General features: G+C 43.0%; 1 protein-coding gene across 19 annotated transcripts in view; it reads left to right on the top strand.

Annotated features, from left to right (window-relative positions):
* The window catches only part of LARP4 (La ribonucleoprotein 4), a 79,560-nt gene that overhangs the window by 13,023 nt on the left and 53,324 nt on the right, over positions 1-13,213 (top strand). For 5 of the 19 annotated variants that reach the window (XM_063646938.1, XM_063646935.1, XM_063646928.1 and 2 more), the window contains exon 2: positions 1,860-1,979. The exons of 12 other annotated variants lie outside the window; for them this stretch is intronic. In XM_063646938.1, the coding sequence (XP_063503008.1) occupies positions 1,860-1,979 (120 nt within the window). Of the gene's footprint in view, positions 1-1,859; positions 1,980-2,506; positions 2,596-5,531; positions 5,551-13,213 lie in introns of those variants that run through there. 2 more of the 19 variants (XM_063646932.1, XM_063646933.1) reach the window with 2 other exon arrangements.

Here is a 13,213-nt window from a genome sequence, read left to right on the forward strand (position 1 = left end):
CCCTAAATCTGGTTTTAAGGATCTGGTATATTCTGTTTTATGGATGAACTACAGTTCGCCTCTATGGTTGGATGTTTATAAAATTAGTGTGGCAAACATCCTTATACTTACATGTTTTTATATATCTCAGTTTCTTTTGAGTAAATCTGACAAGTAGAATTTTTGGATCAAAAGTGTGTATTTAAGGCTTTTAATAAACATTGCCAACTCTTCAGAAGAGTTATACAAATTATGGCAATGAACTGATTTTTCCTTTTCATGCTTATCAAAATAGTATTGAATCTGGGCCGTTGAATAGGGTAAAAATATTTTATGATAAACTATTCCAGTCTGTCCTTTGCACATTTTCCCTGTTCGGCAGACAATCTTGGTAATTTGTAATTCTCTTGTTTAACAGTATTGTAACCTTTCAGGTCTTTTCTGGGTTTTGTTGTTGTTGTTGTTGTTGTTATGTTGTTTTGTTCTGTTGAGACGGGGTCTTGCTCTGTCATTCAGGCTGGAGTGCAGTGGCATGATCTTGGCTTACTGCAACCTCCTCCTCCCATTCTCAAGCCATCCTCTCGTCTCAGCCTCCTGGGTACCTGAAACTAGAGGTGCATGCTACCATGCCTGGCTAATTCTTGTGATTTTGTAAAGACAGGGTTTCACTGTGTTGCCCAGGCTGATCTTGAATTCCTGGGGTTAGGCGATCCCTCAGCCTCAGCCTCCAGAAGTGCTGGGATTACAGACACGCACCACCGTGCCTAGCCTATACCTATATATTTATCTGTACAGTGATTTTGTTTGTTAATATAAATGATAATATAAAGTGCTTATTGTTTTGCAGCGTTACTTTTTTCACTGAACAATATGCATTGGAACAATTTCCATGTTGGTGAATGTAGTCCTGTTTTGGTTTTCTTAAACTTTTATAGTATTCCACATTAAGAGATAGAACATATTTAACTATTCACCTGTAGGTGGACATTTAGGTGGTTTTCAGTTTTTCACTTGTGGGTTCAATACTGTACTATACAACCTTTTATATGTCTTCTTGTGTGCATCAGTGGCTTTTAAAATGTATAGTCTTGGCCTGGTACAGTGGCTCATGCCTGTAATCCCAGCACTTCGGGAGGCCGGGGCAGGCAGATCATGGGGTCAGGAGTTCGAGACCAGCCTGACCAACATTGTGAAACCCTGTGTCTACTAAACATACAAAAATTAGCCGAGCATGGTGGTGCACACCTGTAATCCCAGCTACTCAGGAGGCTGAGGCAGGAGAATCGCTTGAATCCCAGAAGTGGAGGTTGCAGTGAGCCGAGATCGCACCATTGCATACCAGCCTGGGCAACAGAGCAAGAGATCTGTCTCAAAAAAATAAATGAATGAATAAAATAAAATGTATAGTCTTAACTAGGCTGATGAAAAATGTAAATATGCCCAGAAGTACTGCTTATCTTTATGCCATTAGAGTGTAATGTCTTTAGACCTTACACTTTGAGTATTCTTGGCACCATTAATTATCAGGGACACATCAGATTTTGGGGTAGTGTACTGCTGAAGGGAATATATTTATTAATGATTTTGATCAGTTATTAAATATTTAATGAAATAGTGTACTCCATCAGAAGAAAAGGTTTTTGAGCATAATCCTCCAATATTTGGATATTTATAAATTAATTATATATGACATACTTTGTATGTTAAATATTAGCCTTAGTCTCTTATGGTGAATATTTGTCATGTCCGAAGCCTTCCAATTTTTGGTTATATGTCTACATTTGCAAAATTGCCCATGTTATGTGTCGGGCCTCCTCAGTATGTGTACTAGTGAAAACTCAAATTCCAAGCTTCTCTTTTTTTTTTTTTTTTTTTTTGAGACGGGCTCACTTTGTTACCCCAGCTGGAGCGCGGTGTCACGATCTCGGCTCACTGTAACCTCCACCTCCCAGGTTCAAGCGATCCTCCTGTCTCAGCTCTGCAAGTGGCTGGGACTACAGGTATGAGCCACCATGCCCAGCTAATTCTTGTTTTTTGTTTTTTTTTTTGTTTTTTTTTTTGTTTTTTTTTTTTTGTAGTGATGGGGTTTTGCCATGTGGCCCATGGTGGTCTTGAACTCCTAAGCTCAAGTGATCCACTCGCCTTGGACTCCCAAAGTGTTAGGATTATAGGCGTGAGCCACCGCCCCCACCCTCCATGTTTTCTTGAATGCAGGCATGTGACCTACAGACACACTCAGATGACTTGAACGTACACAATGTAAGGAAGTGAAGGTTCTATTTATAACTTCCATTTTGCAGTTAGGAATGGCAGCAGGGTTGGTCAGCTTTAAGTGGAGGTAATAGTTGCAGATTGAGTTCCTAATAGAGATGTGGCTTTTGTGCTGGCAGTCGTAAAGGTTACAATGGATTTGAATCTTGTTATTTAGTGCCTGGTGGTGACAGGGATAGTGGTTTCCTCACCAGATCCTTGTGCAACATTATTTTGGGTGATCTTATCTTTGCATCTGTTTTTTCACCCCTCCTAGTGACAATCGGAGTGTCTGCTGCACCTTTCAGATGACCAGGTGCAGTGGCTCAACACCTATAATCCCAGCACTTTGGTTGGGAGGCTAAGGTGGGTGAATCACTTACGCTTGTGAGTTTGAGACCAGCCTGGGCAACATGGTGAAACCCCGTCTCTACTAAAAAAAAAAAACCAAAAAAACAAAACCAAAAACATTAGCTGGGCATGGTGGCACATGCCTGTGGTCCTAGCTACTCAAGAGGCTGAGGTGGGAGGATCCCTAGAGCCTGGGAGGCAGAGGCTGCAGTGGGCCAAGATCACACCACTGCACTCCATCCTAGGCCACAGAGTGAAACCCCATCTCAAAAAATAATTACCTTTCAGTGTGGGCATGGTGGTGCATGCCTGTAATCCCAGCACTTTGGGAGGCTGAGGCGGGCTGATAGACTGAAATCAGGAGTTCAAGACCAGCCTGCACAACATGATGAAATCCTGTCTCTACAAAAAGTACAAAAATTTGCCAGGAGTGGTGGCATGCAGCTGTAGCTTGGGAGCCTGAGGTGGTGGGAGTATTGGTTGATCCTGGGAGGTTGAAGCTGCAGTGAGCTGAAGTGCCACTGCACTCCAGCCTGGGCAAAAGAGTGAGACCCTGTTTCAAAAATAAAACAAAACTCTTCTGCTTAATTTAGCCAGAGTGGATTTGAATAGTGATTGATTGTTTAAAAACTTTGATGAGATACTTTTGGTACAGCAAGCACTTTTTGCATGTATATATAGTGGCAAATATGAAAGTGTCTTCCTTTTGAAAATTGATACTATGCCAGGTGTGGTGGCTCACGCCTGTAATCCCAGCACTTCGGGAGGCCGAGGTGGGTGGATAACGAGGTCAGGAGTTCAAGATCAGCTTGCCCAAGATGGCGACACTCCATGGTCGTGGGCGCCTGTAATCCGAGCTACTTGGGAGGCTGAGGCAGAGAATTGCTTGAACCCAGGAGGCGGAGGATGCAGTGAGCCGAGATCGTGTCACTGCACTCCAGCCTGAGTGACAGAGCAAAACTCTGTCTCAAAAAAAAAAAAAAAAAGAAAAAGAAAATTGCTACTTGTAAGTTCTTAAATAATACCTTGATACTTCTCCTGGTGGGGCTGTTTGAAAACTAGTTGTCTTCCTCCCTGATCTAATTACGATATGAGGAAGTTGTGAATTAACATCTCTAATCCAAGATGTTGCTATAGTTATTCATGGTGCTACTTTAGAGATGCTTTAGCTCCCCTGTAAGGGCTGTTATCTTGTTACTGGTTTTGCTATTATTGTAAAAGCTTCTAGCAGCCATGAAACCAAAAGCCAAGAAGCACTGCATAGCGAGACTTCTGCTTTAATTAATTAATTAATTTATTTATTTATATTTTGAGATGGAGTCTAACTCTGTTACTCAGGCTGAAGTGCAGTGGCACAGTCTTGGGTCACTGTAGCCTCTGCCTCCAGGTTTAAGTGATTCTCCTGCCTCAGCCTTCCAAGTGGCTGGGACTACAGCCACATGCCAACACGCCTGGCTCATTTTTTTTTCTTCTCTTTTTGAGACGGAGTTTCACTCCTGTTGCCCAGGCTGCAGTGTAATGGCGCAATCTTGGTTCACTGCAACCTCCGCCTCCTGGATTCAAGTGATTCGCCTGCCTCAGCCTCCCAAGTACCTGGGATTACAGGCACCCACCACCACGCCTGGCTAATTTTTGTATTTTTAGTAGAGACGGGGTTTCACCACATTGGCCAGGCTGGTCTTGAACTCCTGACCTCAGGTGATCCACCCGCCTTGGCCTCCCAAAGTGTTGGAATTACAGGTGTGAGCCGCCGCACCTGGCGTAATTTTTGTATTTTTATTAGAGAGTGTCAGTGTTTCACCATATTGGCCAGGTTGATCTCAAACTCCTGACCTCAAATGGATCCACCAACCTTTGCCTCCCAAAGTGCTGGGATTATAGGCATGAGCCACTGTGCCTGGCCCAGCGTTATGTTCTTAAAGATAGAGAAGCGGAAGGATTACATAATTATTGGGTGGCAGAATAAAGTTAATTTTTTTTCTGTTATACCATAATTGTCTCAATTTTTGGAATTACTCTTTTAGCTTTAAGAAAAAATACTGGTATTATTTTCTTGAAATATTATGAATTAGCTGTCTGAGAATTCCTCATGGCTCTTTTCAGTCTTGACCTCCTGGACTCAAGTGATCCCCTTGCCTCAGGCTCTCAAGTAGCTGGGACTGTAGGCATGTGCCAACATGCCTCGCTAATTTTTTAAGTATTTTGTAGAGACAGGGTTGTGCCACGTTGCCCAGGCTGGTCTCGAACTCCTGAACTCAAGCGATTTGTCTGCCTCAGCCTCCCATAGTGCTGGGATTAAAGGCATGAGTCACCATGCCTGGCCCTTTTAAAACTGTTTTTTGAGACAGTCCCGCTTTGTCATCCAGGCTGTAGTACAATCGTGTGATCTTGGCTCACTAGCCTCAGTCTCCCAGACTCAAGCAATCCTCTAGCCTTAGCCTCCCAGGTAACTGGAACTATATATGTGTACCACCACCCTGGCTAAGTTTTTAATCTTTTTGTGGGGGGGGGGGGGTCTTCCTATGTTGCCAGGCTGGTCTTGAACTTATAGTTTCAAGCAATCCTTCCGTCTTGGCCTCTGAAAGTGCTGGGATTACAGGTGTATATATAAAGTTTTTCAATTTAACACATATAAAGTTTTTTTAAAGCAGAGGTTTAAGCTGGTAAAAAAGCAAATGAGGCTGGGCATGGTGGTTCATGCCTGTAGTCCCAGCACTTTGGGAGGCTGATGCATGAGGATCACTGGAGCCCAGGCGTTCAAGACCAGCCTAGGCAACATGGCAAAACCCCGTCTCTGTAAAAAATACAAAAAAATTAACTGGGCATGGTATCATTCACCTGTAATCCCAGGTACTTGGGAGGCTGAGAAGTTGGAGGATTGCTTCAGCTTGGAGGTTGAGGCTGCAGGGAGCTTGATGGTGCCACTGCACTCCAGACTGGGCAACAGAGTGAGACCCTGTCTCAAAACAGGTAGGAAAAAAAAAGACTTTCCCAGAGCAAAGCACACTGACAGTTTTAGCCTTGGCTCTGGGTTGGTGCAGGAGAGGTCTTTGATGATTCTAACCACAGATCCTCTTTGATACCAGAGTATGGCTAGATTTTGCACTACCTATTATTTCCAAAAAACTCAAGTTGAAAATTTAAATCTAGTCCAGATTGGTAGTCTTCCTAGGCAGACATCTAGCAGAAATAAAATAAATTATCTCCTTAAGAGCCCATTTAGGCCTGTTGTGGTGAGTCATGCCTATAATCCCAGCACTTTCGGAGACCAAGGTGAGATGATCCTTTGAGGCCAGGAGTTCAAGACTGGCTAGACAACATAGCCACACCCCATCTCTACAAAAACAAAAACAACCTATCCACGTGGTGGCTCAAACCTGTAGTCCTAGCTGGTCACCAGGCTGAGGTGGGATGATTGCTTGAGCCCAGGAGTTCGAGACTGCAGTGAGCTGTGATCACGCCCCTGCGCTCCACCCTGGGCAACAAGAGTGAGACCCTGTCTAAAAGCCCATTTAAACATAATCTTTAGTAAAATTCTTACAAAGTTCTAAGAAAAATAGCCTTATAGTATAAAATTATGAAGGATGTAAGTCATTAGGATCATGATTTAGCAGAAAAAACAAGTCACAAAATTAAGCCCTCAAAATTACAAATATTGGAATTATCATCAAGTGTAGACTATAAAATTAAAATGTTTGATATGCTTAAAAGAAGAAAAAAGATGATCCAGAAACAAAAAAGTTGATCAGATAGATTTGAGGAAAGAACTAAAAGAAACTTTAAGAAATGAAAAATATAAAAAGGGAGCTTAGAAACTTACTAGACAAGTTGAACAGCAAGTTAGAAACAGCTTGAGAAAATCGGTGAACTGGAAGAAAGATCGTAAGAAATTGTTCAGAATGCAACTAGAGAGACAACAAAATGGAAAATAGGAAAGAACTTAATACATGGAACATATGATGACAAGGTAGCATATATTTTATTGGAGTTTCAGAAGGGAATAATAGAGCAGTTGGTGGAGAGTGAATATTTTAAGAGAGAATGGCTGAGAATTTTACAGAATTGATGAACGATTTCAGGGAGTTCAGCAGATCCCAGTTATATAAAATAAAAAACAATTTCACACTTAGACTTTTAATGATCGTAAAACCTCATTAACAAATCAGAGAGTAAAGAGAGATTAAGAATGGCAGCTAACCTGATGGCTGATTGCTTGTTAGCCGTAGTATAAACCAGAAAGTACAGGAATGTCTTTAAAGTGCCTGAAAGGGGTTATATGCCTATTGATAATTCTGTATATAGCAAGGATGGTTAAAAATGTATTTTTAGAGAAAGCACAACTTGAGAGAATTTACTAAGAAGTTCTGAATAATATCATTTGGGTAGGCGGTAAATGATTCTGAAGAAAACTCCGCGATGCAAGAAAGAACGATGAACAAAGAAAATGGTCAACATTCATGTAAATTTAAGTAAATGTTGACGGGTATAAAACTAAAATAATACTATATATTTAATATATTTGAAGGTACAGAATAACCTTTGCTTATTTTTTTGGAGAGATGAAGTCTCGCTGTGTCGCCCAGGCTGGAGTGCAATGGTGCTATCTCGGCTCACTGCAACTTCCACCTCCTGGGTTCAAGCGATTCTACTGCCTCAGCTTCCCAAGTAGCTGGGACTACAGGTGCACGCCACCATGTCCAACTAATTTTTGTATTTTTTAGTAGAGACAGGGTTTCACTGTATGTTGGCCAGGCTGGTCTCGAACTCCTGACCTCATGATCCGCCCACCTCGGCTTCTCAAAGTGCTTTGATTACAGGCATGAGCCACCGTACCCAGCCTGCTTTTAACATGCTGTAATATGCTCTTGGTTTGAAAAAATCAGTACTAGATGCAATAATCTTAAGTATCATATTTTTTTATGACTCAAAGCAGCATTTTAATAGAATGCTTTAGGCTGGGTGCAGTGGCTCACACCTGTAATCCCAGCAGTTTGGGAGGCCGAGGCGGGAGGATCAAGAGGTCAGGAGATCAAGACCAGCCTGGACAATATGGTGAAATCCCGTCTCTACTAAAAATACAAAAATTAGCCGGGCATGGTGGCACACGCCTATAATCCCAGTTTCTCTTAAGGCTGAGGCAGGAGGAGAATCGCTTGAACCCTGGAGGCGGAGGTTGCGGTGAGCCAAGATCTTGCCACTGCAGTCCAGCCTGGGAGACAGCAAGAATCCATCACAAAATAAATAAATAAATAATGCTTTGTAAGTGGGGAGAACACCAATCTGGTCTAGTTACTATAGCAGATCATGTTTCCTTCCAGCCTATAACCACATGCTTAGGTACTTCTTGCAATTGTAATAATCTGTGAGTTGTAATCATTGTGTGGTTAATCTTTTGTTTCTGGAGTCAGGCTGCCTTGGGTTTGAATCCTTCCTTCATATTTCATCTTTCTATGTCTTTAATTGGGTTTGTTATTACTCTATACCTCTCATAATGGGATAATCTATAAAAGAGAGATATTAATACTTACATTGGTTGGATTTTTTTTTTTTTTTTTTTTTTTTTGAGACGGAGTCTTGCTTTGTCACCCAGGTTGGAGTGCAGTGGCATGATCACTGCTTACTGCAACCTCTGCCTCCCAGGTTCAAGTGATTCTCCTGCCTCAGCCTCCTGAGTAGCTGGGACTATAGGCACCTGCCACCACGACTGGCTAATTTTTTTGTTTTTAGTAGAGACAGGGTTTCACCATGTTGGCCAGGTTGGTCTCACACTCCTGACCTCAAGTGATCTGCCTATCTTGGCCTCCCAAAGTGCTGGGATTACAGGCTTGAGCCACTGCACCCGGCCTACATTGTTTTAAAAAGTAGGGGAGATGATACATATAAAGCATTCTATACAGTGCCTAGCCCACAGAATTGTTTAACACGTTTGCTTTTGTTATTATGGCAGTTACAGCTGTTTTTTCCACTCTATTATGTGAAAGCATTTTCCAGTTTTCATACATTTCCATATTTAATCAACCCTAAGATGCATATTTTTGCACATTTTAACTTTGAAAATTGGGATAAATCTTAAAATATTTGATGTGGGATAGCTGAATAAACAGCAATTTTTTCTTTGTGATATTAGTATCCCATCCGAGTTATAAAATGTGTTAATGTGATATCTTTATAATTTTGGATTGCTGTGTAATACTTTATTAATTAAGTATATCATTTCCTGTATTCCATCATCTGTTTAAACAGGGTTCTTTGCATTTCTTAGCATTCATAAATAATGCTAATATATGTAGAAATATGAGTTGAATCATTTTATATAGTCTCCATAAAAGGATTTTCGCCAACTCTATGCCAGTTGGAAAATTATATTCTTATTCTTATTATTTTTGAGACGGAGTTCCCCTCCGTCACCCTGGCTGGAGTGCCATGGGGCAGTATTGGCTCACTGCAACCTCTGGTTCCTGGGTTCAAGTGATTCTCTTGTCTTAGCCTCCCGAGGAGCTGGGATTACAGATGCCTGCCACCATGCTTGGCTAATTTTTTTGTATGTTTAGTAGCGATGAGGTTTCGTCATGTTGGCCAGGCTGGTTTTGAACTCCTGACCTCAGGTGATCCACCCGCCTCAGCCTCCCAAAGTGTTGGGATTACAGGCGTGAGCCGCCAACCATGCCCGGCTGGAAAATTATTCTTTTTTTTTTTTTTTTTTTTGAGATGGAGTCTGTCTCTGACGCCCAGGCTGGAGTGCAGTGGTGCGATCTCGGCTCACTGCAAGCTCCGCCTCCCGGCTTCACGCCGTTCTCCTGCCTCAGCCTCCCGAGTAGCTGGGACTACAGGCACCCGCCACTACGCCCAGCTAATTTTTGTATTTTCAGTAGATACGGGGTTTCACCGTGTTAGCCAGGATGGTCTCGATCTCCTGACCTCGGGATCCACCCACCTCGGCCTCCCGAAGTGCTGGGATTACAGGCTTCAGCCACCGCGCCCGGCCTGGAAAATTATTCTTAAGGGCTTTGCCAAACTAGTAAATATAAATAGTACTTTATTTTCCTATTTACATCCATGCATTTTTGCTTTTTAAAAATTTTTATTTTCTTAGTCTTTTTAGGTTTTTTAGGTTTCAGTTTTATAGCATTCTGTAGTCATCTTTTGTAATTTCATGTTTCTTCAAAGCTAATTTTCTATGACATAATAGTTTACATTTAACTTCACTTATGCAGTTATTTTGATAGAATGCATCGGTGTTTGTGTAGTATACTTTTGAGGGTGAGACAGCAGAATTGCCTTCCATTCAAAACTGACATGCTTTATAAAAAAGTCTATGCAGTGTTTTCTTTTTTGAGACGGAGTCTTGCTCTGTTGCCCAGGCTGGAGTGCAGTGGCGTAATCTCGGCTCACCACAACTTCCGCCTCCAGGGTTCAAGCGATTCTCCTGCCTCAGCCTCCAGAGTAGCTGAGATTACAGGTGCAGGCCACCACGCCTGGCTAATGTTTGTATTTTTAGTAGAGATGGGGTTTTACCATGTTGGCCAGGCTGATCTCGAACTCCTGACCTCATGATCGCCTGCCTCAGCCTCCCAAAGTGCTGGGATTACAGGCATGAGCCATCGTCTCCAGCCTGTAATTTTTTTGTTTTTTATTTATTTTATTTTTTTAGACGGAGTCTTGTTCTTGTCACCCAGGCTGGGGTGCAGTGGCGCAATTTCGGCTCACTGCAATCTCCACCTCCTGGGTTCAAGCGATTCTCCTGCCTCAGCCTCCCGAGTAGTAGCTGGGATTACAGGCGCCCGCCACCACACCCAGCTAATTTTTGTATTGTTCAGTAGAGACAGGGTTTCACCATGTTGGCCAGGCTCATCTTGAACTCCTGACCTCAGGTCATCCACCCAAGGCCTTGGCCTCCCAAAGTTCTGGAATTACAGGCATGAGCCACTGCACCCGGCCATGTAATTTTTAAAATAAGGACTTCTTGGCCCAGTGCAGTGGCTCATGCCTGTAATCCTAGTGATTTGGGAGGCTGAGGTTGAGAGGATCTGTTGAGGCCAGGAGTTTGAGACTAGCCTGGGCAACATAATGAAAACCCAACTCTGCCAAATTTTTTTTTAATTAGTGGAGCATGGTGTTCCAGGCCTGTAGTCCTAGCTACTCAGGAGATTGAGACAAGAGCATCATTTGAACCCCGGAGTTTTGAGGCTACAGTGAGCTATGGGCACACCACTGCACTCCAGCCTGGAAAACTGGCTGTCCTTTTTTTTTTTTTTTTTTTTTTTTTTTTGAGACAGAGTTTTGCTCTTGTCACCCAGGCTGGAGTACAGTGGCCTGATCTTGGCTCACCGCAACTTCTGTCTATGGGGTTCAAGCGATTCTCTTGCCTCAGCCTCCCGAGTAGCTGGGATTACAGGCATGCACCACCACGCCCAGCTAATTTTGTATTTTAAGTAGAGACAGGGTTTCTCCATGTTGGTCAGGCTGGTGTCGAACTCCCGACCTCAGGTTACCACCCACCTTGGCCTTCCGAAGTGCTGGGATTACAGGCGTGAGCCACTGCGCCCAGCCGACCCTGTCTTTAAAAATAATAAAAATAAAAATAAGAATGTTTTACCTCAATTTACAGTTAACAAAATTGAGGCTCAGAAGAGTTAAGAAATTTTGCCAAGATCACACAATAATAAAAAGTTCATATTAGAGCTGTTTTTGGATTCAGGAGTGACTCCAGCATCTCAATCATTGTGTGTTTAGATAATGATTATTAAACTACCTTGAGGCCAGGTGCAGTGGCTCACTCCTGTAATCCCAGCACTTTGGGAGGCCAAGGTGGGTGGATCACCTGAGGTCAGGGGTTTGAGGCCAAACTGACCAACATGGTGAAACCCCGTCTCTACTAAAAACACAAAAATTTGCCCAGCATGGTGCCAGGCACCTGTAATCCCAGCTGTTCAGGAGGCTGAGGCAGGAGAGTAGCTTGAACCCAGGACGGGGAGGTTGCAGTGAGCCGAGATTGCACCACTGCACTCCAGCCTGGGCAACAGAGCGAGACTCTGCCTCAAAAAGAAAGAAAAAAAAAACTACCTTGAAATGATGATTTTGCTTTACTAAAGCCACATAACTACTCTGCATAGCAACTCTTATGAGTAAGGGGTATTTCTAATAGGTGTATGGCCCTTTCACTGTATCTTTTTCATGTACAGATCTTATTTACTAGATCAATATTGTACTCTTTGTATTTATTCGGATTTAATGTTTGATCTCTGTTTCTGAGAGCTGTACCTTTACCATTTGCCGTCTTCTTGGGTAGGCACCTATCTGGTATTCTTAGAATGGAGGAAAGAGAGGGAGAGAATAAGTATGTAAATACATGCATTTTCTCCTGTTGAAAAATGCTCAATGTCAAATACTGTTGACATGCCAGGAGAGCTTGGCTATCACAAGCTACTCAGAGTTCTGTTCTGCTATCAGTCAAAAATTATGCTGTACCCAAAGAGCTTGAGTTATCACCCTTAGGGGTGGGCTTAGGCATCTTCATCATCTCTCTTATTGTCACCTACGGCATCCGTGCCAAAGCTCTCTAGGAGCCAGGAGCTGGATCTTACTGAGGTGGACCCCAGCTTTGCCTGCCAGCTTTGCAATTCACTTCCTAGATCATTTGTTCCCCTGGGACACAAACTACTAGTTTGTCACTGGAACTTCTCTGGGCCTGTCTCATAATGGGATTAACATAAAGGAGTGGAACTGTTCAGCAGAGGCAGGGAGAAATAAGTAAGTTCCCTCCTCCTCAGCTTCTCTTTCCCACCTCCCCTTGCCCATTTCCTCCTTCTTCCCCTGCCGGATTCCAGGGTTACGAATAGAGGCTTCTTTCTTCTGTTTAATTCCGTAGTTAGTTACCCACCCTCGTTTGCCCTTCTCTAGAATCTCTCTACTCTCATATTGCATCCCGTTCTGTACCTCCTTCTCCCCGCCCCCACCCACTGTATCCAGTCGTCTTCCTGACCAAGAAGGAGGACAGGAAGGGTTGAATGTCAGGATCAAATGTCAGGATCCCCCTCCCCTGAGGGAGGAGGATAGGGAGATCTCTGGGCTGAGGCTGTTGTCTCCTTCCCACTGTCCTTTCTGCAGGTCCTCAGATGGCACATTAGGGTGGGCTTGCTGCTGGGTAGGCATCCCACCTGCAGTCCAGTGGAGTGCTTAGTTGTATGTCTTATTATGCTGTAATGTTTATTTTTTAGGGCATACATATGAATAGCAAGTTTTGTTAAAATAGATTATCCCCCTCCCCAACACACAAATAAATTATGTGATACCTAAATTCCCACATCACATTCACCAATCAATTCAGCTTCAAATCAGTGGCTACCAAAGGCAGAGTGGTGGGAGAGTACTGTGCTCCAGTGGGTACAAAACAGGTGTATTTTCTGTAGAGAATTTTGAAACAATAATAAAAATGACGGAAAGGTATACGCTTGTTATCCTACACTTAGAAATTCTAAAGCGTATAAGTGATAAAATACTCCTCACTACTTCCACATTTTAAGGCTCAGCCCCTGCTCTCAAGATATGAATGAACCTAGGCATAGAACAGGGCATTATGTTTGGTGAGGGGTGGGGTGGGGTGGGGTGGGGTGGGGTGGGGGTGTGTGTGTGT

The sequence above is a fragment of the Pongo pygmaeus genome, chromosome 10, assembly GCF_028885625.2.
Source record: "Pongo pygmaeus isolate AG05252 chromosome 10, NHGRI_mPonPyg2-v2.0_pri, whole genome shotgun sequence".
In the NCBI taxonomy this organism is placed as follows: domain Eukaryota; kingdom Metazoa; phylum Chordata; class Mammalia; order Primates; family Hominidae; genus Pongo; species Pongo pygmaeus.